Source organism: Lathyrus oleraceus, chromosome 4 (assembly GCF_024323335.1).
Source record: "Lathyrus oleraceus cultivar Zhongwan6 chromosome 4, CAAS_Psat_ZW6_1.0, whole genome shotgun sequence".
In the NCBI taxonomy this organism is placed as follows: Eukaryota; Viridiplantae; Streptophyta; class Magnoliopsida; order Fabales; family Fabaceae; genus Lathyrus; species Lathyrus oleraceus.
In genome coordinates, this window is record NC_066582.1 from 87,451,963 (window position 1) to 87,478,575 (window position 26,613).

The following is a 26,613-nucleotide window of genomic DNA, read 5'->3' on the forward strand; positions in this document are numbered from 1 at the left end:
ACTTGTGTAACCACGAGTACGAGTACGGCGCCATAAAGGTACACAAGGAGTAACAATGTTGTCCATGTTGGGGGCAGAAAATATAACAGAACTCCAAAAATTCACCATAGAAACACACCATTGCAGCTTATGGCAACGCTCTGGCGGACATTCCTTTACAAACTGCCTATAGCGGTTGCCAAAAAATATGCCATACCCATTATTGCTAGATAGCCGCGTACAGCTATTTTTCTGCTATGTGAAACACTATTTACTACATGATGTTGTCAAATACCCACTATAATGGGCACTATAGCACCATTGCATCACAAAATTGTAGCAATCTGCTATTGAAAATACTGGCCACGCCATTTAACAACACTGATAATGTGAACCTTAGTTAAAGCAGTGCTATCAATAGCAGATAGCGGTGATCAGTTATATAAACATTAGCCGTATAAACATGGTTTCGCGCCCTATGGCAGCAGGCACAGAATCTTTCGCGCCATGGCGCCGCAATGACGGAATTTGACGACCCGAAAAAAGAAGTAATCACTAATGATACAGATAAGTGTCTGTTACTTTTAAACTGAAGCAGCATCAGTTGTATAATCAAAATACCAAATGATCATCTAGAACCAGTTCTTCTAGAAGTAAATGTGAAATCGGGTTCCATTTAGTATGACCAGCTAACAGTAGAATCTTATGACAAAAAATCAACCCTATAGCTCTATAGTTAAGAATAGATTCTGGAAATAACTTATTTCAATAAACTCTATAATAACTTTTATCAATATAAAAACAGTTTTACTTAATTTTAACTTTTAGTATAAAAATACTTTATAGATATACTAAGCATTCATGTTATCTTGACTCTTGAGTACCCTTTGCTCTCTATTATATGGAACTTTACTTTAATTTTTCAAAAAAAAAAAAACTGATGGGAAAAAATCACTTCTAATTCTAAAAAAATAAAGACATTGCGAAAAGGTTTCAATAAGTATCCACATGCAGATCACTTGTGTCAACTAAGTGATTAAAGACTGCACTATACTTTGCTTTCATCAAATAAGAATCCATAACCTTAGGATACCAAAGTTTCATATCTTGTAGGATACCTGTTATTAATGACTTACCGGCATAATTTGTTGTTTACCTAACATTGACTGAACTCCAATCACCATATTCAAGCCAGAGTTGATATAAACAGCACATATATGTTAATCACATTTCCATATATCTATGTAAATATATAGTGTACATATACGATATAACTTATTTAAAATATAAACTTCGGTTCGGACAATTTTCAGAAATTTGACCTATATTCACCAACCTAGACTCCCACAAAAAGTTGTTGAATTCATCGAAATACCACTCAAACTGACAAATGCATGCGTCTGTGATCATAAAAATGTACTAATTACCGGTAAAAAGAATCAATAAAAGGTAATTATATAAATTGATCACCATCGCCAATGACCATGTTCCAAAATTGTTTGTCAGCGGAGAAATTCAACTCAGGGCTCCCTTGGCAATTCAGGACGATCGAGAGGTAAATCATCAATCCAATCGCCATAAATACGGTTGATCTTGTTTAATTTCTTCCAAAGTAATTCCTTCTTTGCCTTCTTCTCCTCTTCCGTCATCGCAGATACACTTGCTGGTAATGTAGGTGTATCCGTCATCGCAGATACACTTGCTGGTAATGTAGGTGCATTATTGGCCGAAGAACCTGTAGTTGGTAAAGTTGGAATGACAGCTTTTGCTGAATTTGCCAAGGAAACTGCAGCTTCCGCTTCAATGCCTCCACCAGGAACTTGTAACTCTGAAAAGCAAAACAACCAATACTTCGTAAGTCGAAAGAAGATACACAAAAACAAAACAGTTTCAATTGTTATAATCATCTTTTAAATTTTGTTCACAGAATGCACGTACAAGTTCTGACACAAAAAAGAACAATATATAGAAAAAACATCAACGGCCACGATTGTGGCTAAGACGTTAAGGTTTTTGATGTCGCCGCCAGCGCAATTACTGCAGCTACATTAACCATATTTATCTGCAATATATAGGATTGCAACATTGCTGCGTTTTAAAACTTGCAAATGGGCAATGTACTACCTCCAAATTATTAATGAGTCAGACATTAAACTTATAGGCATATATGTTGCATGGATGCAGATACTCTAACAAACATGAGCACGTGATATGAGGTTTTGATTGAAATAAAATAAAAATTAGAAAATAAAGTATTGGTGTATTAGTATAAAATTAAAAATATATATTAATATAAATTTTAAATAATCATGAATAGATGGTAGAAAAGATAAAATCATCAAATAAGAATAACATATAACAAAAATTTACAAGGAGAAGCCATTCCTAATTTACTACACCAGATTGTTAACATATCAAAATTGAATCATAAAATAAAACAAATCTAAGAAAGTGAGACTAGTAGGATAAGAATAAAATATCTACTTAAAATTAAATAAGGAAAAAATCAACATCTGAAAAAAGGAAGGAGAAAAACTAACTTAAATTCTTTTACTATACAAAATGACAAATGTGTTTTTATTTATTGAATTATGGTTACATACCACAAGTAGCCGCGTTTACCAAAGTGGAGTATCCAAAAAATTATTTGAAAAGTAATTATTATGTTAACTACTTGTGTAACGACGAGTACGTGACGATCATCTTGTATGAGTACAGCGCCATAAAGGTACACAAGGAGTAACAATGTTGTCCATGTTGGATGGCAAAAATATAACAGAACTCCAAGAATTCACCATAAGAACACGCCATTGCAGCTTATGGCAACGCTCTGGCGGACATTCCTTTACAAACTGCCTATAGCGGTTGCCAAAAAATATGCCACATCCTTTATTGCTATGTGATACAGATATTTTTCTGCTATGCGATACACTATTATTACATGATGTTGTCAAAATACCCACTATAATGGGCACTATAGCACCATTGCATCACAAAATTGTAGCAATCTGCTATAGAAAATACTGGCCACGCCATTTAACAACACTGATAATGTGAACCTTAGTTAAAGCAGTGCTATCAATAGCGGATTGCGGCGATCAATTATATAAACATTAGCCGTATAAACATGGTTTCGCGCCCTATGGCGGCAGGCACAAAAGCGCCAAGGCGCCGCAATGATGGAAATGTGACGACACGACAAAAGAAGTAATCACTAATGATACAGATAAGTGTCCATTACTTTTAAACTGAAGCGCATCTGTTGTATAATCAAAATACCAGCTAGCAAACTAAACATGAAAACATCTTACACAACAAGGAAACCAACACACAATCATATTAGAAACGAAAAAGCAGTCCTATTTACCTGCATCACCATGAGCAAAGTGACAGCCATCGCCAAAGGGACAGCTCCCGGTATTTTTCCACCTGAGACAGATCTTAGTCTTCCAATAAGTGCCCCTTTCCGGCTTACTTCCAGCCCTACTGCCTTCCAAATTATTACAAGTCTCAATGCTGATTGCTGACGACTCTCTTGTTTTCCATGAGTCGTCCCTAAACTTGGCAGGATTCTCGTGAAGAAAGTTACAGTTATCACCATATGGACATATCTCCCCATTGCAATACTTCTTGCACAGCTTCATCTTGTGAATGATTTTCACATCATCATTCCAATTCGTGCCCAACTGCAGCCGTTCTTCGGTACGAGGACCGACAAGCTCCTGCCAGTTTGGTGGGGGCTGCCTTATCTCGTCAGCCCCATGAGCAAAAGTACAGTTCTCACCATTTCTGCAACTACCAAAGCCAAACTTGGTACAAATGCGGGTCTTGAAGAAAATGTTGCCGGTTCGTCTGTTTGGTGCATTGGATTGCTTGTTGTCCGGAACTCTTGACCTTCGGAAGGAATGGGAACCATCATCGGATGCTGAACGTGGATTGTTGCTGATCGGGAATTGAGGCGTCACGTCAATGATATCGGTGCTGCTTGATGATGAGAATTGAGGTGGTGACATCTTGAACGTTGGAATGTTTTCTGGATGATTCATGGCTGCTGATAAATCCAAAAAAAACAAACAAGTTGAGTGAAATTTTGAGTCTTTTTGATTTTATTATGGTTGATCAATGAAATCAACATACAGATAAAATTTGGAGGTGAGTATCAATAGTGAAATAGTGACATGCAAATTGTTACAATGATGATCAAATAATGAATGCAAAACAGTAAAATGAAAAGAGAAAGAAAACTGTACTGTCAGTTGAAAAATGAAGACAAGAATATGGGAGGAATGAAAATGAAGACGAGAATTTTGGGGAGAAAACAAAATGCGATGTTCAAGCTTTGATATTTTGAGTGAGTTTGGAGTGCCGTTTGTTAGAAAAGAGTGAAAAACATATATATAGTACGCAGTTTAAGGTTTTTTGTTGGGTTAACAAAAAAAACCTAGTTGCTGTCACTATCCTGTTGGACTAATCACTGGTCACTGTCACTAATTAAACTACTAGGGGTTGCGGGGCAAAATAAATGGAGTCAGACAAGAAAATTTATCATTCACAACTTAAATTATACTCTTATTTTTTAAATGTTATTTTTTAAATGTCATTTTTCTTAAAAAGAATTTGTTCTTTTAAATTATACCCTTAGATGACTATTATATAGAGAAAAAAAATAAAATGAATGTAATAAATAATAAAGGATATTATAAATAAAAGAAGAATTATTATTTGAAAAATAATCATAATAATTAATTTTATTGATATGCGTTAAAAGTTAAAAAAATAACACTTAAAAATGAACAGAGAGAGTAATTGTTATTTGTAAAATTCAATGTAGTATTAACGGCATTTTTGTCAAAATTACCAATAGTTAATTATTATATAAAAAAAAAGTAAAATGAATGTAATAAATGACTAATGATATTATAGGTTAGAAGAAAAATTCTATTTGAAAAGTAACAATAATGATTATATTTTTTAGTATAGATAAAAAGTAAAAAAATGACATTTAAACATGAACGGTTGAGAGTAGTTAAACATATTTCTATCATCAGACTTGTAGAATAATTCTCCCTCCGTTCTAAATTATAAGATCTTTTGAACCTCTTATGCAAATTAAAAAATATAATTATTATTATGTGGGAAAAATAAATTATGCATGATTTTATAATATTGTCATTCATCTATTATAGATGAGAGATCAATTTAATGAATTGGAAAAAGAAATAGTAATAAATGGTAACAATCAGAGGCTTTAACTGTTAGTATGTAAAATCATAAATTTTGATAAATGGTGATGTTATATGTTATATTAGTTTTGAACAGTTGTGTAATGTGTTTACATTGTTGAATATGCGCATTGTATGTATATATGTGTATGCTTGTGTGGATGTCATTGTTATACTAGGTATGAAGCATAATTGAGTATGTGAATGTGTGTTGAGAATTCTAATTGGTGAATGTGTGTTGAAGTGCATATGGTGGAGTGAACAAGATTTACCTTGAAAATAGCATCTTCAAGATTAGCATGGCATCATGGTTCATGCACAAAATCAAATATCTTCAGGATGAGAAAAAAAGTAGGATTAGGAGTAGCTTGACTTTGGTCAATTGTTTGACCAAAAAATCAACCTAAAATCAAAAGATGGAGTTTTTTGTATAATGTTTTAAAAAATTGGATTTCAAGACATTAAGTTTTTGACCATTCCGATCCCGACCAACAATAAAATAAAAGGTATTATTCCTTCCAGAATCTTCCTAATATGCAAAGATTATCATTACAATGATCACCAATTATCTCAATTGTAAAACATCCAATGACTCTCTACAATTCACTCATAACTAATACGAAGTTAGTTATTCTCTCTCTACTATATATAGAAAAGACGCCAAAATCAAGTAACACGTTTTAAATACAATTCTCATTTCACTCTTCTTCTTCATATACTGATTTGAGTGTTGGAGTGCTAACCTTTCAATTTCTCCTACCCCACTGCGTCACAAGCCATAATACACCATCTACATCTACGTCCTTCACCTTCTCGTTTATGATTCCCAGACAAAATATGTAGCATCAAATTCAAAAATAAATAAATAGAGGTAACCTACATAAAATTTCCATTTTTTAGTAAAAACATAAATATATATCTTAATTGAGTGTGTGAGATAGCTTAACTGAAATGTAATGTAATGGTTGATATATATATATATATATATATATATATAGATAGATAGATAGATAGATAGATAGATAGATAGATAGATAGATAGATAGATAGATAGATAGATAGATATGTGTGTGTGTGATGCACTGACAGTGTAAAATAGTTTTACACTGTCATCCAATAAGAATATATAATTTCGTCATGTCATACTAGTATTTTAAATTTTTCAGTCTGACTTGGCGGGATGCATGGTCGTCATTGGTTGACAGTGTAAAATAAATTTAGCGCGAAGACATGTCAACCAACAATGGTTATCAATCATCAAAACATGTCAACCAACAATGGTTAGCGCGAAGAAATGTTTTCAAAACAAGTCACTATTTTTCAGTCTTATCCAAAGAGACACGTAAAAGACACTTCAGAGGCAAAAAGCATGCAAGAATCGGGTGTCAAGTGCTGAAGAGGAGAACGTTACAAACGATTATTTACATTTAGTATAAATAAGAGTTCTAGTGTTAGGATTTAGGGTGTTGTGTTGAATTTACTACAAAACTCTCAAACTCAAAGTACCTGGCTTAGTGAGAAATGATTTCAAACCCCATTTAAATTAAATGCAAAATGTTTTACTTCAATTTATTTCCTTTGCAGTCTTACTTTCATCATTTTGTTAATTTCTTATCACTTTATATTATCATGTTACAAACTTTTTACCCTTTTTAGCATTGTTGAAATTCTTTACATTTCCAAATAATCTACTTTTTTACACTACTTTACTCAAAGATTTTGACTATGTTGAAATCCTTTATTTTTTTACACAAAAAATCAGAAAGTATTTAGCAATATGTCCTAAGATTAATCTGATTGATTGTGCAAGTAACCTTTAATAAGAGACTAACTTTTGTTTACTAAATTTCACAATAAACACTTTTACATGGCTTAAATATCCTCCATATTCTCTTCATGGAATTCTACTTTGTTGTTCAAAAAACTGTTGATGAAAACAATCGATTCTTAAAAAATAAAATGGACTCCGACAATTTCTAAAACACCAACCAAAATCTCTACGACTGCCAAAAAAATCAATTTCTAGGGTATATTTGTAACTCCCGCTAAAAGCCGCCAAACAAAAGATTCACTTTTGGTTTGAATCCAACACCCATTCTCTTTGAGTGACATACTTTGTAGTAAAAAGTTTTTGACACTATTGACCCTTCACTACTACAAATAATATATTTTATGACAAGAATTTCACCTCACGTATCGAAAAACCGAGGTATAATGCTTAGACGCATCCTGTTTTTCTTTTTATAAAAAATATACATTGCATTTCATTGGTTCTTTTGAAAACCGAGAGGTAAACTTATTCAGTGTACATGCTTCAAATCCCAACAACTTCAATTTATGTTTATATCTCATTAAAAGTGACGCCTTCTTGAATATTTTATTTTTAATCTAAAAATACATCACTTTTCACCTCAACTTTTTTTCAACCGAGGTGAATATGTTGCTCTGATATATATAGTTTTATCTTGTAGCATTCAGTTTCATTTGTCTAAACAACACACACAGAACCCTAACGAAACACCTTTAACAAAAGAGCCCTAAACAATAAAAATCATAAATACATATCATCTTCAATACGAAGATGTTATGTGTTTAGTGCTATCATTCCTTCTTCAGAGATCCAAATAATTTTCTTTTACTTATTCTTCAGAGATCTGCTACGTCAAAATTCATTACTCATATTGTTGTCATATTGTTGTTGTTGTGTTGAGATCCAAAATCCTATAGATTTTCTTGTTGTTTTTGTTGTTGTTATTGATATCATTTTTGTCGATGTTGTTGTTCTTTTTGTTGAGACCCTAAATCCTAGAGGTTCTTTATTTGCGTTGTTGTTCTTGATGTTGTTGTTGTTGATATTGTTGATTGTTTTTCTGTGTTGTTATTTAATGTAAGTTGTTGCTTTTTTAGTTGAGTTTACTAAATCTATATGTTGTATTTTAGTTGTTGTTATTGCGTTTGAGTTTGAGATTAATATTGATATTTATATTATGTTTTTTTTATTTTTTGTGCAGCTCGCATCTTGTTCCCTTTAGTTGAGTTTATTATATCTAATGTCGATTGTTTGTTTCATTAACTGTTCTTTGAACATATAACCTATTAAATTAATTTTGGAAATAATTATATGGAAAATTATATTGTATCTGAAACTTATGTTACACTTATTAATGATTGTCTAGCCTTCTACAACTCATCATTTATCTCATATTATTTTATCATTAAAATCTCTGTAATACTTTTAGTTTTCTTTCAAGTTTCTTCCATATAATTATTTACTAACCATTTTTGAGAAGTTATATGTTCATTATAGGTTTTAGTAAAATAAGAAATCCAAATCAGATATAATAAACTCAAAATTATTTTATCCATCAGATTTATGAGATGATCGAGGTGAAAATATGATATACTCGTCGATGAAATGTCAAAACTGAAAGGACATGTTCTTTCGCCATTTTAAAATTCCAAAAAAAAAATCCTGAGAATCGAACCCATAACCTTTTTAGACATGTCTGTCGAATTTTATAAAACTGTGAGATAAAATGTGAATTTTTATCTCGTCTTTAAAACCGAGATAACATCTTTTTTTTTTCAATCAAGATAAAATGCGTTTTTTATTTTTTGTTGTAGTACTTCAATTAAATAAATTTCAAGACAAAAGATCCTTAAATTAAAAGTCTAGAAAAATCAATCAATCTTTTATTCTGAATAAGAAATATTGCGACAATCAAATTTATATGATCTATTAAAACAAATGATTTTAATCATTTTTAATTTTTAGGAAAAAGATGGTGTTCTAAATAATTTTTTAAATAGATTTCCCCAAAAAAACTGAGTTTTGAAACACCCCACACAAAAATAGGGCTGAGACCACCAAAAGATTCACTAAATAGGAGACAAGTGAGAAAAATATGTAAAGTATCCACAAAGAAGAAATACAAGAGAAACATTTTAACATGTAATGAAACCTTCAAATTTCACATAAGTCTCCAATAACCAGCCACATGCATATCACTCTGTATCCACTAAGTGAGTAATTATAATATACTCTGCTTTCACCAAATAAGAATCTGCAACCTTAGGATACCAAAGTTTCATATCTTAGAATACCTACTACTAGTGACATAAAGGCATAATTTGTTTAGCTAACATTAACCAAACTCCTTTCACTATATTAGAACACAGTTGCTCTCCGAATTGGTGGTAGAGTTGTCATTAATAAAACATACTTATTCACTTAACCACATTGTGTCACATGGTTGCATTGCCTGTTTTTATAATATAGGGGGAAAATTTACATACCAATGTAAGATATGATATCTATAAACCAACACATATATGCTAATTACACTTTCATATATGAATGTAAATAAATAGTATATGTATGTGATATAACCTGTTTAAAATATGAATATTGGTTCAGAAATTTGACCCATGTTCACCCAATCTAGACTCCCACAAAAAGTTGCTGAATTCACCGAAACCCCTCAAACTGACAAATGCACGCGTCTTGTGACCATAAAAGTGTACTAATTGCCAGTAAAATGAAGCAATAAAAGGTGGGTTGTTTCCAAGAGCACATAAATCAACTCAGGGCTCCGCCGTACTTGGCAAGTCGGGAGATAAATCATCAATCCAATCGCCATAAATACGGTTGATCTTGTTTAATTTTTTCCAAAGTAATTCCTTCTTTGCCTTCTTCTCCTCTTCCGTCATCGCAGATACACTTGCTGGTAACGGTAATGTAGGTGCATTATTGGCTGAAGAACCTATAGTTGGTAAGGTTGGAATGACAGCTTTTGTTGAATTTGCTATGGCAACTGCAGCTTCAGCTTCAATGCCTCCACCAGGAACTTGTAACTCTGAATAGCAGAACAACCAACACTTCATCAGGTAGAAGAAGATACATGGAAACCAAACATTTTCAATTGTTCTAATCATCTTCTAATTTTTGTTCACATTATGCATATGCAAGTTATGACACCAAAAGGAACAAGATATAGAAAAAACATCAACGATTGTTAAAATTGTTTTTTATTTAACGTTAATTTACTGTCAGTTAGAATAAGCAATGTTAGTGCTGTTAGTGAGTTGTTGCTTTTACCTATTCTCTTGCCACTATCCCACATTTTTAGTGTTTGTTAGAGTGGGCTATTTTTTCTCTGATTCAGTTTCTGTAAGGCTATTTAAGAGCCATTTCTTTTGTTCAATTCAATAAGAGATATTCTCCCTATTATTCTGTAAACACGTATCCTTCACAACGATCACGATTGTGGCTAGGACATTGAGGTTTTTGATGTCTCTGTCATTGCAATTGCAGCTACATTAACCATATTTAATGGCAATATTTAGGATTGCAACATAGATGCAATTTAAAACTTGCAAATGAGCAATATACTGCCTCCAAATAAGTAAAACATATAACCCAAATATACAAGGAGACGTCTCTCCTAATTTACTATATCACTTGTTAACATATCAAAATTTGAATCATAAAACAAATCTAAGAAAGCAAGACTAGTAGGAACATATAAACACCTTAAAGTTACAAGGATTAATAGTGTTGTCCATGTTGGATGGCGAAATATAAAAACATATTTACAAACTCCAAAAATCCACCATACAAGCACACCATTGCAGCCTATGGCTATGTCGTGGCGGACATCCCTTTAGAAACTGTCTATGGCGGTTGTCAAACCGTTTATTGCTAGATAGCCATGTAACGGAAGTTGGACAAACCGCTATTGTTCTGCTATGCAATGCGCTATTTATTATAAAATATTGTCAAATAGCCACTATAATAGCACAATAGCACCATTGCATAGCAAAACTTTATCAATCCACTATTGAAAATACTGGCCACACCATTCATCCATGGCCACGCCATATAACAACACTGATATGTGAACTTTGTCAATAGCGGATTGCGCGAACAGCCAAAAATTAGTCATATAAACATTAGCTGTATAAACATGGTTTCGCGCCCTATGGCGGCATGTACAGAATCCCCCGCGCCATGGCGCGCCGCAATGACAGAAATATGACGACACGGCAAAAAAAGTAATCATTAATCATACAGATAAGTGTCCATTACTTTTAAACTGAAGCAGCGTCTGTTGTACAATCAAAATACCAAATGATCATATAGAACCAGTTTTCCCTAGAAGCACAGGTGAAATCAGCTAGCAAACTAAACATGTAAACATCATACACAACAAGGAAAGCAACACACATTCAAACACTGTAATTTGTACATCATATTACAAAAAATGACTTTCTACTCATTATCAAAAAAATAAGAAACAGATTTTGAACAAAACAAAACAGTAGAATCATATGATAGAAAAACAAAACCAGTCCTATTTACCTGCATCTCCATGAGCAAAGTGACAGCCATCACCAAAGGGACAGCTCCCGGTATTTTTCCACCTGATACAGATCTTAGTCTTCCAATAAGTGCCCCTTTCCTGCTTACTTCCAGCCCTACTTCCTTCCAAATTATTACAAGTCTCAATGCTGATTGCTGACGACTCTCTTGTTTTCCATGAGTCGTCCCTAAACTTGGCAGGATTCTCGTGAAGAAAGTTACAGTTATCACCATATGGACATATCTCCCCATTGCAATACTTCTTGCACAGCTTCATCTTCTGAATGATTTTTTCGTCACGTTCTTCGGTACGAGGACCCACAAGCTCCTGCCAGTTCGGTGGGGGCTGCCTTATCTCATCAGCCCCATGAGCATAGGTGCAATTCTCACCGTTTCTGCAGGTACCAAGCCCGAACTTGGTACAAATACGGGTCTTGAAGAAAATGTTGTTTGGTGCATTGGATTGCTTGTTGTCCGGAACTCTTGACCTTCGGAAGGAATGGGAACCATCATCGGATGCTGAACGTGGATTGTTGCTGATCGGGAATTGAGGCGGCGTCACATCAATGATATCGGTGCTGCTTGATGATGAGAATTGCGGTGGTGACATCTTGAATGTTGGAATGTTTTCTGGATGATTCATGGCTGCTAATAAAACCAAAAAAACAAACAAGTTGAGTGAAATTTTGAGTCCTTTTGATTTTATTAACGTTGATCAATGAAATCAACATACAGATAAAATTTGGAGGTGAGTATCAATAGTGAAATAGTGACATGCAAATGGTTACAATATTGATCAAAATAATGAAATGATGAATGCAAAACAGTAAAATGAAAAGAGAAAGAAAACTGTACTATCAGTTGAAAAATGAAGACAAGAATATCGGAGGAATGAAAAACAAGAATCTTGGATAACCTATACGAGAATTTTGGGAGAAAACAAAATGCGATGTTCAAGCTTTGGATTTTTTTGAGTCTGTTTGGAGTGCCGTTTGTTTGAAAAGAGTGAAAAACATATATATAGTACGCAGTTTAAGGTTTTTTGTTGGGTTAACAAAAAAAACCTAGTTGCTGTCACAATCCTGTTGGACTAATCACTAGTTAATCACTGTCACTAATTAAACTACTAGGGGGTGTGGTTAAAATAAACGTAAGAGAAATTTATAATATGATTATGAGTGATGATCACTTCTCAAATGGGTTAAGCTTTAGGCAATTGTCTAGCATAGTTTGAGCTCTCACATTACTAACATAATTGTTTCGTTGGTAGAAAATTAAATGGTTTCATAATTACTTGAATAATAAGTTATTTTATGAAGGAGGTTGATAAATAATTATAGTTAAGAAATTATAAGTTTATTAAATCATAGTTAAAAAGATTTGAATTGATTTTTAAAGAGGAGGTTTCATGAAAATAATATCTTTGTTGATAATATATGGATAATAAAATAGTCAACACTTTATGTCACTTATCTAAGACGGGAAATAACATCTAAAATAAAATGTTATCATATATATATATATATATATATATATATATATATATATATATATATATATATATATATATATATTCAAAACAATTAAATATTTAAGAGTTTCCTCTCTAAACATCACCTCAAGCCTACATTATCGGTTTTTTTACCGAGATAATCCACTTTTTCGAAAAAATTCCCAAAATACCCCAGTTTTCAGCAAAATTCCTAATCTATCCCACTTTTAGGAGGAGGCGCCAATTGGATTGGCGACCCCTCTTAAAAATTGCAAGGAGGCGCCAATTGGATTGGCTAGGGCACCTGCCCTAGCCAATCCAATTGGCGCCTATGTGTAATTTTTAAGAGGGGTCGCCAATTCAATTGGCGACTCCCTTGAAAAAGCCTCAAATGGCAAAACCTCCAACATGAAAGTTGTAGATCGTTTCAAGACGATGAATTTGGATATAAATTTTGCATCATTTGGATATTTTATGAGAAAGTTATGGGCAGTTGAAGTTGGACTTTTGAATTTTTCAACTATAATCTGACCTATAATGTCTTGCATTATTTCATGTGTTTCTTTTAGAGTTATGAAATTTTGTCCAACATAACATTTGAATTAGAGATCTCAAATTTTTCAATGCACTTGGTCCCACCTCAAAATAATTAAAAATGAGTGAGTTAGGTCCCTGCGAACTTGACCCAAAATTAGGGTTTCTGTCAAAATGACCTATAATGTTTTGAAATGAATGATGAGCTTCCAAGTTTCAAATGGATTTTTGATGAACATGAAAGTTGTTCATATGGCGACTGTTGTTAAAACTTGAATGGAGGCGCCAATTGGATTGGCTAGGGCAGGTGCCCTAGCCAATCTAATTGGCGCCTATGTGTAGGTTTTAAGAGGAGGCGGCAACTCAATTGGCGACTCCCTCATAAAATGCCTTTTTGTCTTATAAATAGATGCGTTGTGTGACCTATTGTTCCACAACTCATATAATCATTTGGCTATCATGTTTGGTGTTCGTCGCCGATACGGTAAGGTGATTTATGCGAGAGACAAACCTCAATTGCTGATGCTGTTTTGGAACATCACCACGTTAGATCAACTGAAGAGGGAGCTGGTTCGATGGTTAGACGGGAAAATACCAGAAGGGGAAAAAATCATAAGTATTGAGAGACTTGACAGTATCTTTGGTTGGGTGCGAATGAAGACTGATAAGGATGCTAGGGAAATGATGTTCGGTCGAGACGACATTAATTTGATTGTTGTAATCAGTTAGAATTATTTATGTTTTCAAATGTTTTGTATTGATATTGGTTATGAAACTCGTTGTAACAAGAACTTAATGATATATAATGATTGATTGTTACAGAAATACAATGTTACAAATAGCTTAAGATCTAGATACCATGTTACAAAAAGCTTAAGACCTAAATGATGCTCCTTGATTGGGACAGTTGTTTTTGTTATGTCCTGGTTGACGACAGATACTACATAATCTTATCATTTTATCTGTGGAATCCATCTCTGTTTTGATACGTGTGCTGTTTGGCCTTCCTTTCTTCTTTCTACGCATCTCTTCATTGTGCCAAACAATATCTCCTTCATATGGAGGCCAGTAATCCTCCATTGGTAGTACTGAAAAGCTTTGACTATATACATTCATGATGGTGTTGGCCTTGTACACATCAGATAAATGGGTGTAAGCGTCTTGACGAGTATAAGCGCATGCTGCAATGACATGGGAGCAAGGTATGCGGAAGGCCTGAAATTTTCCACAATCGCACCAACTTCTGTGTAGTTTAACCGCGTAGGCTAAATTTGGTTTCCCCTCGTTGTTGCCCATTGTTTCCTGGACGCTGAAATTTTATCTATGACGGTCAAACACTGTTACAGCGTGTGTCGTAGCTTTGATGCTCTCCTCTTTCATGACCTTCATGCAACACTCACTGAATACTTGTCCAGACATTAACACTGCACTCCATCTTTCACCTCTGGTTGCGAACATAGAAGCCAACCTATAATAGGTTGATCTTACCAAGGCGGTTATCGGCAGATTTCGAATTCCTTTGAAAACCCCGTTCATGTATTCCACAATGTTTGTTGTCATGTGGCCCCATCGACAACCACCGTCAAATGCTCTTGTCCACTGCTCTACTGGGATGTTATTTATCCATCTCCCAGCGTCTTCATTAGACAGTCGAATTTCATCACGATAATATTGAAATGACGGTTGAGTTAAAGCATACCCAGCATTCACCACCTTCTTGCGAAGATTCTTATCTTTTATAGCACGCATGAAGTTTTGTGCAATGTGTCTGATACAGTAGACATGTGTAGAAGGAGGATCATGCCATCCGTTGTCATGGTTGTTGTAGGCACTTTCGATGGCAGCATGTCTATCAGAAATCAAACATAGATTGGCTTGTGGAGCGACATGCGTTCTGAGATGTCGAAGAAAGAAACCCCATCCACCATCCGTTTCACCTTCAACAAGAGCAAAGGCAATGGGAAATACATTGTTGTTACCGTCTTGTGCAACTGCCATGAGCAAAGTACCCTTGTATTTTCCGTATAACCAAGTGCCATCAATTTGCAGGAGAGGCTTGCAGAAAGCGAAACCTTTGATGCACGGGTCAAATGCCCAAAAGAGACGGTGAAATATTCTATTACCTGTAGCACAGGTTCCGTCTGGCATCATTGCTGGCACTGTCTCCAGAATTGCCACAATTCCTGGGACATAAGCTTTTAGTGCCCATAAAAACTGTGGTAATTCCTTGAATGAATCCTCCCAGTTGCCGAAAACCTGTTCAACAGCCTTTGTCCTCGCAATCCATGCTTTCTTGTAAGATGGAGTATAATTATATGTTGTTCGAATATGGGATATAATTATACTCACCTTCACTGATGGGTCTTTATTTACCAATGGCAGAATGTCTTGACATATCAAAGTTGTGCTCAGTTTACGATGATCTTGTTCAACGTTAGTTACAACGCAACTGTGTGGTGCATGAGCTCAGCTACGCTGGTACACCATCATTGAATACTGAAGACTATGTTGAGCTGGCTGAATACCTCAACGGATCTTCTCCTGTAGGAGGTAATGACGCTCCTGGACCATCAGATGAACAAACACCGATGCAGAATCGTCAACGTGGGTTAGGGCCAAGGGTTAGGGTAGCTAGGGGATGTGGGACCGGAGGTCGGTTAGGTGATCCCGGTCATCACCATTAGGATTCTTTGTGTAAAATCCAAATTTTATTAATATCAATTCGTATTATATCAAATTTATCTTTGTGTAAACTCCAAACATTAGGTTTCTTTGTCTAAACTCCATTTTGGCAAAATTCAGATACACATGTTTTGACAGAAACCCTAATTTTGGGTCAAGTTCGCAAGGACCTAACTCACTCATTTTTAATTATTTTGAGGTGGGACCAAGTGCATTGGAAAATTTAAGATGTCTACTTCAGTTGTTATGTTGGACAAAAATTCATAACTCTAACACAAACACATGCAATAATACAAAACATTATAGGTCAGATAACAGTTAAAATGTCAAAGAGTCCAAGTTCAGGTGCCCATACCTTTCTCAAAAAAATTGCAAATGATGCAAAACTTTAGTCCAAATTCATTATCTTGAAAAGATCTACAACTTTTATGTTGAAGGTTTTGCCATTTTAGACTTTTATCATTCAAACAGAAGGGCTTGAAGTTGGTCCCTTTTGGCAAAATTGACATACACATGTTTTGACAGAAACCCTAATTTTGGGTCAAGTTCGCAAGGACCTAACTCACTCATTTTTAATTATTTTGAGGTGGGACCAAGTGCATTGGAAAATTTAAGATGTCTACTTAAAATGTTATGTTGGACCAAATTTCATAACTCTAACACAAACACATGCAATAATACAAAACATTATAGGTCAGATAACAGTTCAAAAAATCAGAAGTCCAACTTCAACTGCCCATAACTTTCTCATAAAAAATCCAAATGATGCAAAATTTATATCCAAATTCATTGTCTTGAAAAGGTCTACAACTTTCATGTTAGAGGTTTTTTCATTTGAGGCTTTTTTAAGGGAGTCACCAATTGGATTGACGCCTCCTTGCAATTTTTAAGAGGGGTCGCCAATCCAATTGGCGCCTCCTCCTAAAAGTGGGGTAGATTGGGAATTTTGCTGAAAACAGGAGTATTTTGGGAATTTTTTCGAAAAAATGGGTTATCTCGGTAAAAAAACCTACATTATCCATGTGCCATCATAAATTTTAAATACAAATAAATATGAGGTTAAGTATTTTTTGTATAAACACACGGGTTGATCACTGAAGTTAATGATGTGATATCCACATTTATCGAGTTGATATTCAAGACACTTTCCGTATATTCATTCTTCAAGTCACTTTGATGCTAAAATTAGACATAGTAATGAGACTCATCAAGAACCTTTTATTTGAAATTATAAAAATCAAATAAAAGAGAAAACAATGTAAAAGGACAAAAACTTATATTAATCATCAAATTAAGATCGTCAAATGCTGAAAAGAAATGTCATACAAAAGAAGAAGTATTTAAATTGTTGTATCAAGTGTGATTATTTATGATTCATAATTATTAAATATTGCAACAATATTATCCGCAAGACACTTAATTATAAATATTAATAATTAGTGAGATTGCAAACATCATTAACACTTTAAATATTAAGTTTTCAGATACTTTATAGTAATACCTATTATATAAAAAATCTAAGATAGTTATCCTATCACAAAGAAAAAATGAAGAAAAAAGTTGATTTCATTATTCTTTTAATCATAGAAAAATGAAGAAAAAATATTGTATATATATAAAATGAAAATGATAATAGTACTAAGAATAACAATTATCATTCTTATAAAAAGAAAAGACAACAACAAAAGGTAATATAAAGAAATGAGTCAAGGTTCATAGTGGCACTCCAAAAAATATGAGAGACCCAATTTAATCTTTAAGAAAAATAAAGATATTTTAATCTCAGAAAAATCTACTATAATAATAATAATTTTGATTACCACTAATATTACGTTTTAATCCGCACTAGATCTTATTACATTCCTAATTTTAAGTTAAAAACCTTATAAATTTTTCCTATCAAATTTCAAATTTTCTTTTGGTCATCCATCTCTCTGGACATCGCAGTTAATCTCTTCTATTTACTCTTATTCGAATCCATATTTTTTTTATTTGCATCCACCTTTACGGTTTCTTAAATATTTCTATATTTTGATGTGTTTATGTTACTACAAATCTGAAATACTTCTGCTTCTTAAATTTATTTTAGTTTAGCTAAATCCTGATAATTTTTTAATGAGTAGATAATGGTACAGATTATTAGAAGTATATGCTTATAGTATTTTAAGTAATGAAATTAATAAGTTTATTGTGTAAATATTTGTTATTGCATTGAAATGGTTCGAAAGTATGACTTTGTCAAAGATATTATTGACTTAAAGGAAATGTGACATGATGTTGTTCGGATTATTAATGTTTGGAGTGTTGTAAACAACAATGACATTTAACTTTTAGAAATGGTTATAATGGATTCTAACGCAGCAAGTGTTTCCGTAATATTAAGTTTTCAAAATATATTATAATGTTATGTTTCAAAACATATATATTGAATTTTTATATTTAATTTGTATTACTTATTATATTTTGTAAATATATATATATATTTTTAGTGTGATAGGATTAAAGGTTCGCCACGATCACACACCTGACATGCATAATTAATAATAGAATAATATTCAACAATGAGTGAAAGCTAACATATCATCCAATCAAAAATTATTTTCTTGAGTGGTACAACCGTCACATTAACTGATATTGACAACATCTCTCAGAAATAATACTTATTCAAAGATTTTACTGAGATTCTTCAAGGAAATTCTAGAGTATAAAGACTCGAAGGTCAAATACTAATATAATCCTTTAAAATATATTATAAATAATGTTTTTCTATTTATATAGTTCTTCTTATATTGCATATATAATTGGCGTTGTGTATGAAGTATCTAACACATCACAATGATGTCACAAATTCTAGAGTTATTATCATTATTCTTGATAAAAATTGTTAAGGTTACCATATTTATAGTAGAAGTTTGTTTAAACAGTTTGATATACATTTATTTGGTTAAGTTAATCTAAAATTTAATAATTTGTGTAGTTTTTAATGGTTGTAGTGGTTCAAAGTTGCTGATTAATAAAGATATCCCTAAAATATATATGTTTTTGATTGAGTATGAAAGTTCTCGACACAAATACAATGTATATCTAATGTTTTTTCTTACATTTAATATATTGTTATAATTTATAGGTTATCTAAATCAGAGTAGATTGAGAAGTCAATGCAATCATCATGGTCGTTGTCTAAATGGTCAGGAGGTTCATAATATACCCATATAGAGAAGTTTGTTTATAATACAAAATGTATGTTCTTAACTGAATTTTGAAAACTAAAACAGGTGTGTGTTACAGTTTTATTTCATGTAGTCATTCCTTTATATGTCGTTAATTGAGTGTAATTTATTTATTCAGAGTAATATATGTTATCAGGAAATTATATATGTGATTGTGGCAACAACTTTGAAGTTTTCTATTTTAAAATATAATTCGTTTTACTATGATTCGACGGAGTATTCTTTAAAAGGAGTTGTTTCAAAATAACGAAATGTCAAAATATTTAATGAAAAAATAATTAAACGTTAAAATATGTTATATTATAATTTTAAAATAAAACTAATTATTTAATAGATAATAGATATAAATATGTGAAAGAAAGAGTTAGAATTTAGAATTCATTTGTATTTCTAACAAATATAATATTTACTCATTAATAATTTACATCACTACAAAATTCATATAAAATACATTAAAAATTCATATGTTAAAGTTTATTTTTATTTTGTCTGTACACAAACATTCATAGTCATTTCAGATACATATTTTTTTTAAACTTGTTTGCACAAAATTGCTCCTAAGAATTTTAGAATTAATCTCACAGACTTTTAAACTCGTGATTGTTAACTAAAAACACCTGCGAACAACTACCTAGACAACCGAAGAGTTGTGAAATTCTATGATTGTTCACACTCGATTCACAACGAAAGGATGATACAATTTGACAATTTTGAGCTGAAGACAGATGTAGATTTAACTGTTATGTGAAATACATTTCTTCATTACGAAACAAAAGATCTAATCGAGATAGATATGAAGGTTATTAGATCGATCAAAGATATTCTAAAGATGTTGAAACATCTTCAACCATCACTTGATGATGAAATATAATGTTAAATTTATGTAATAACACATTTTTCTATGTATATCATAACAATGTTAATGTTCATTTATGTTACATTTTCTACATGTGTCTGCATATTTTTGGTTTCTCAAATACAATAATTTTCAAAAATAAAGTTTTAGATTTGTTCTGAGATTTTTGTGTGTCTGGAATGCATTTTCGTATTTGATGGACATTTTGGGACTTTTTTTTTAATTATATATATCTGTGGTTCAAAAAAGAGGAGAGAAAAATAAAGAGATTATAACTAAAAACATGTTTGATTCAGTAGAGGAGGTGAAGTACTTTATTAATTATTTACATTTTTATCTTTATACTCTTATATAAATCATATGATATTAAAAAGTGAAAAATTCATAAATATTTTTTTGATAATAAGATATGAATAAATACTTAAACACAAAATTTATAAAGTTGTGTGACTAGAAAAGCTATAACTTGTTGGGACTATTCAGGGGTCAACATGAGAAATCATTTTTATATTCATAGTTTTTTTAAGAGCAACACACATTTGTGAGAGATACACAACATACTCATCTAAAATCTTAAGGTGATACGTGTGTGGGTTATCCCACTTATAAATGTTCAAGTTTTCATATTTCTAACCAATGTGAGACTTCCTCACACTACTAGCACTTGTAATTCTTAACGCCCCTCATGTGAGTCTATCCACAATACTCTCCCTCAAACGGAAACTCTTTTTTTATCACATACACTTGTACCGTTGTTCACACTCTTCAACGAGACACTTTATCCACGATCATGTGAGAATATTTTCGATACAAGTGATTCAGTCCCATCACTCAATCCAAAGGATGATGATATCACTATTGAGGCTATTCAGGGGGTCAACACGAGCGATCATTTTTACACTTTTGGACTTTTTCTTTAAGAGCAACACACTTTTATGAGAGATACACTACATACTCATCCAAAATCTTAAGGTCACAGATGTGTAGATTCTTTCATTTATAAATGCTCAAGTCTCCATATTTTTAACAAATATGGAACTTCCCATACTACTCACACTTATAATTCTTAACATAACTTATGTTAAAAAAAATTAAATATACTTGATTCAAATTATAATTCTTTTGATACAAATTAAACTATGCATTGATAGCAACTTTTAAATAGAAAAAATATAAAATGGATGGTTTTAAATTTAATACAAAAGAAACTAATAGAATAAATAATAAAAACATAAAAATAAAAATAATAAAAAATTATAAAAAGGTAATGGTTATAATTTATGATAAGTACAAAAAGATTATAACCTATGATAAGTAAAAAAAATAAAAAATAAGTATTATAAGTGATGGAAGGAATAAAGAAAAATCACATCAAAAAATTAATAATATGAAAGAAGATGAATAATTTTAAAATTTTAAAATAAAATTAATTATAATGTATTTTGAAGACTTTTTTTAAAACCGTTAAAATAGACTAGTTTATGAGTCGATCCGTCAAATCGTAATATATTGTCTATCAGGGTTAGTCCATATGAGCAGTAGTAGTCTTTTATAATGATATAAATATAAATTTTAAAAAATTATATTAATTCATAATTTTCTCGTATTTTATTAATTTCTTTTATTTTAAATATATATAATTTAAATATATAATATATATTTAAAAATATATATTATGATATTTATAAAAAATTAATATAATATTTAAAATATTAATATTTAAAATAATATAATTTTTATTATATTTATAATAAATATTATGAGATTTTTATATAAAAAATATTTTTTTTTTAAAGTTCGGCTGGATAATCTGCACAGGTGCTGACTCAGTTAGTAACTCATATTACACGTGATTTTTTTTTATACAATTTAAAAAAACCTGAAATCGGTCCAAGCCGAATCATTTAGAATTGGGTATGCAGTTTTGACTGGTTCCCCTCTCTCCTCTTAAATCTTATATCGAATATAATTAATTAAAAATATTTCCTCCTTCTCTTCCCCTCCGTCACCTCCATCAATCCGAACCAAACAGACGGTTAATGGGCAATAACCAATTCCCTAATAAAAAACCAGAGATATGACTAAAGTCACATGCACAATCCACTTCATTTTCAAGAGGCCCGTCAACTCAGCGCTGTTACTTTCGCCAGAAATCGTCGGAATCGCACTCAACTCATCTTCCCGGTAAACTCAACCGGCCTCGGTCATGAGCAGCCAGAAACGGTAACCAAACTCTTCACAGGTTTTCCTTCCCCATTCCTCACCTGTATCGGGCGCAAGAATTAGAACATTGATATATTATTACAGTCGGAATCACTACTGTGTGACCAATGGATCATGGATATTCCTCTTGTTGAATCACTCTCTTGCAAGGTAAAACCACCTATAATTTATCCACAATCTCTTTCACCATTTACATTTTATATATTTAACTATGAAAATTAGTCAGTTACATAAATTTGCAAATTTTAGAATGTCTCTATTTCTTATTTTTCAATTCACCATTTTGCATAACCTAATCAGCTATTTTGAGCTTATAAAGGCATGTACATCTAGAAATGTTATATATTCTATAGATTTAACTTTTATACTCTCAAAACATTGACCTTAATTTCTTTTCAGAAATTGAGAGGCAAGGTTTTAAATATCGGTCACGGCCGCGTAAATGCTTTTGCGATTTTGAGCGATACAGGTGTTGCGATATTCATTACGGTCGTAGTAGTATGAATTAACCACAACTTTTTTCCATCATAATAACGGTGAATAACATATCTGCACCTTTTGATACCGTTTTGTCGCGAACGTTTATGCACTAACGTGTTCTAAAACCTTGGTGAGAGGATCCTATCCTATGTAGTCAAACACGAGATCTTAAGTAGGATCGGTTGGCTTGTGAAAGATCGTAAAACTCGAATCGTTAGCACGACATGTAAGCTCCTACCGAAGGAAAAAATGGTAATTTCATACATATATATACACACACACACACGTACACATGAAAATTATAATGCAAGCATACAATAACTGCTGGATAACCTTCCTAATGATCCTACCTTCTGAACATGATAGAGAACGACCTAATGTGATGTTTATTAATCTTGAGATAAGGTAAATGGTTTCATTTATTTCCTTCATCCAGTTCGTCTTGTTCCTAGAAGAGGATAACCTGAAAGGAGAAACTATGCATGTGATAGCTGGTCCGGTCCACCTCTTTGGATCCCTTCAATATGCGGAGGGAACTATTTCACTAAAAGTGGGTTTTCACTTAACACTCTCAAAGCATATAAATAAAAAGGTAGCTTAAACAATGTCCAGAATAATTTGAAAGCTAAGTAAGAATAGCCTGATACTAATAGGGCACCTTCAGGAACATATATATGCTTTTTGACTTAACGACATTACAAAGTCGGTGTTAAGTCAATGAAGCTATCTTGCGTGATTTGGAATTTAGCATTAAGACAACACCGATGCACCACGACAAGTTAATTAGTGAAAACAATTATATTGAGTTTATTTTCAATGTACATGGAGCATCTCCGCTGTTATATAGGGCATAAGGTTCTAATATATATGCTTCATAATTAGTTTGCTTTTTGAGATAAATTGCCTACTTAGTTCCTCTGATTCTCTGATTGCAAAATTATTTTGATTTCCCTAGTAATTCAGTAGTGCTGTTGAATCTATTGGTCATGGTGGCCTGGGACTTGGCTCTGGACGGAATTCTCTGCCTAAAATAGATATTCCCCACCAGCACATGATCGCTCTCTTCCCACCACCTTTGTGCGTGTGCATTTGTGTTTGCGCGTGTGTGGCTAACAAAAAGGCAAGTATTCATGTGCATTTACATTTGAATTGCAAGAAGCTAACAAGGGAAAGTTTGGTAATCATTAACGCAATTCAAAAGCTTAATTATCTCAGAAATGAATATGGAAAATATATGTGGATTTCATAACCTTGTTAGTACATTTCGCAAGATACAATAACTGCTGGATAACCTTCCTAATGACAAAACATTGCTATGATTCTAACAGAGGGCATTCATCCATGATTTATCTAGAGCTTGACATGTGGAAAGCTAAATAGGATGTCGTTTGGAAGAGGAAGATGTTGAGGGATTTAACTTGTAAGTGATACTGCAAGTCTTTTGAAATTCTTTTACTTTCAGTCAGCACCACCTGAAACAAACAGTAGTAATAAATACGACGGAACCGAGGATAGACATCATTTTCTAAAGAACACCTGGACAATATTTAAAAAAAATGATGAAATGTTAGAACACTAAACTTTTCTTACCATAATCCCTTGGCATTTTGCATTTGTAGCATTCTGTCCTGCTAGCATAATTATGCATTCCACAGCCAATTCTGTTACATTATAAAAAAGTAAATAAAACAAAGATACTTAAATTAGGAATGATTTGGATACAGATTCTTGTATCATATTTCTTATAGTGTGTAATATAATCAACTCAACTTGTTTACACTGACCACTGTCTTTATTATTATTATTTATTTTGTTTTGGAAAAAAACTACCATCATCTGTATTGTAATTATCAATATGGTCTTTATTTTCAATTTAAACCATTTTGTTGCTTTGTTCTGCAAAAATACTGCACCCTTTGTTCTAATCATCACTATATGTTAGTACTGTACAAGGGCCGATTATAACTCTTTCCTTCTCTGGGAGGAAGTAAAAGGAGATTGCACCTTCAATGCATGAAAATGCTGCTTTTGTGAGTATATCAATTACTTGTTTACTGAATTACACTGTTCACCTTTTATGATAATGGACATCTAGGTAATATATGATTGGTGGTCTTTCAAGTTGTAACTGAATGCAAAGTCTTTATTGAACAACTGCTGTTGCGGAAAAAACAATTTTGAAGCGTAGAGATAGTGAATACTGATAAAGTACATGCACATGCATAATGCACATGCATAACAAACCCTGAAGTTCAAATTTCAGTTATTGTTTTTTCATTCAACAGTTACAACTCCTTTTTTTTTCAATTCAGAAAAGTGCTTTTTAAGAATAGATGTTATTTCAGCCCTGAAAACTATATGAAAATAATATGAACTAACCTTGGGCAAATCCAGTCTCCACTTTTCCATCCTGGTGGAGAACTGCAATCAGATCCATATCCTCCAGAACCGGCCATGTTACCCCCATATCCAGAAGAATAATCATCTTTAAATGAACCACATCTATAGCAGTTGGATCTGCTTGCATAGTTGTGAGCTCCGCAGTTCATAGCGGTGCAAAACCAGTCCCCTGCCAACGTTTCAGTCCTGTTATATCTATAGGTTGATGGGTCAGGGCCTCCATACTTGGGGTACCCACAACTTTGGCATGCTTCCCTCTTCTTGAAATTTATGTGCTCGCAAGCACCACACATCCAATCTCCTCCAGACCAGCTCATTTTCCTGTCCGATATAGATACATAGGAAGTGATAAGTCTTAAGAAAATTAGGTTTCATCAGTATCCTAGTTTCAAAGATGAATGAACCATGAGATACTCGCATTTACAAAGAAAGTTACATATAACATCCATGCAGAAGAAAATATTTAAGATGTGAATGACAAACATAGAAACACAAAGCTTACCTTTCAAGAAAGATTACGAATAAGAGAAGAGTCACACACTAACAGTATGATACTGCTATAGTAGCTTAAGAATGGCTTGTAAACTAAGATGGTGAATTTAATGGTTGTGTTGTGAGGTTTTATATAGTGGAGGAAAGATCTATTGTGGGGGGGACATCAATGTCTCTTTTCTTTCTCCGGTAATCTTCCAATGGCTTTAACTTCAGATTCTACAATTAGAAATCGCTTGAAAGATGTGGATAAAAATTTGTGACTACTGTTTGTGTTGTTGTTATTAGAAATGGTGGGAAAGTTGGGTAAATAGTGCATGTTTATACCATTTGTTCTATCTAGTCTCTTTTGTCCATCTTTAAGTGATTCCTATGCATTATTGAGAGGAACATATCCATGGGGAAGTAAGGCTATATGAGGGGTAGTTGTTATGTGGTAGACTGCAAATGCCCAATAGAATCCACCCTTCAACCCCACCTCACCTATGGTTTAACAACAACACAAGCTCTTTTGTATTAGGCTTATACAATACAGTAGTTGATGGTGTCTTTGTATTAACTTAGGAAGTACCGAGGGTAAAATAATTATGTAGAATTGATTCTACATCCATTTCTAAGTTCTTTTTTTAACTTTGTTTCAATTGCTTTATAGCAATAATTCA

At 32.7% G+C, this 26,613-nt stretch overlaps 2 protein-coding genes and 1 long non-coding RNA gene across 6 annotated transcripts; 1 reads left to right on the forward strand and 2 right to left on the reverse strand.

Moving 5' to 3' along the window:
• Nucleotides 1-1,285: 1,285 nt before the first annotated feature.
• Nucleotides 1,286-12,205, reverse strand: LOC127073580 (zinc finger CCCH domain-containing protein 39). Of its 3 annotated transcripts, none has more exons than XM_051014756.1 (3): nucleotides 12,051-12,191; nucleotides 3,347-3,873; nucleotides 1,286-1,807 (listed from the first exon to the last, which is right to left on the reverse strand). In XM_051014756.1, exons 1-3 carry the CDS (start codon nucleotides 12,170-12,172, stop codon nucleotides 1,500-1,502), a joined length of 957 nt encoding a protein of 318 aa, XP_050870713.1. In that variant the 5' UTR covers nucleotides 12,173-12,191; the 3' UTR covers nucleotides 1,286-1,499. The 3 variants fall into 3 exon arrangements, with proteins under 3 accessions (XP_050870713.1, XP_050870712.1, XP_050870714.1); XM_051014755.1 differs by lacking the exon at nucleotides 12,051-12,191 and adding an exon at nucleotides 4,230-4,341 and having other exon boundaries at nucleotides 3,347-4,030; XM_051014757.1 differs by lacking the exons at nucleotides 1,286-1,807; nucleotides 3,347-3,873 and adding an exon at nucleotides 9,608-10,057 and having other exon boundaries at nucleotides 11,563-12,205.
• A 10,036-nt stretch (nucleotides 12,206-22,241) lies between these two features.
• Nucleotides 22,242-25,785, forward strand: LOC127073584 (uncharacterized). 2 transcript variants are annotated; one of them, XR_007785799.1, is made up of 3 exons: nucleotides 22,243-22,729; nucleotides 24,388-24,479; nucleotides 25,002-25,785. It is a non-coding gene; the product is annotated as an uncharacterized LOC127073584 (long non-coding RNA). The 2 variants fall into 2 exon arrangements; XR_007785800.1 differs by lacking the exon at nucleotides 25,002-25,785 and having other exon boundaries at nucleotides 22,242-22,729; nucleotides 24,388-24,842.
• On the reverse strand, nucleotides 24,284-25,776 carry LOC127073582 (RNA-binding protein involved in heterochromatin assembly dri1). The gene is made up of 3 exons (XM_051014758.1): nucleotides 25,439-25,776; nucleotides 24,650-24,720; nucleotides 24,284-24,531 (listed from the first exon to the last, which is right to left on the reverse strand). The coding sequence occupies exons 1-3, from the start codon at nucleotides 25,774-25,776 to the stop codon at nucleotides 24,518-24,520; spliced, it is 423 nt and encodes a 140-aa protein (XP_050870715.1). The 3' UTR covers nucleotides 24,284-24,517.
• Nucleotides 25,786-26,613: the final 828 nt, after the last annotated feature.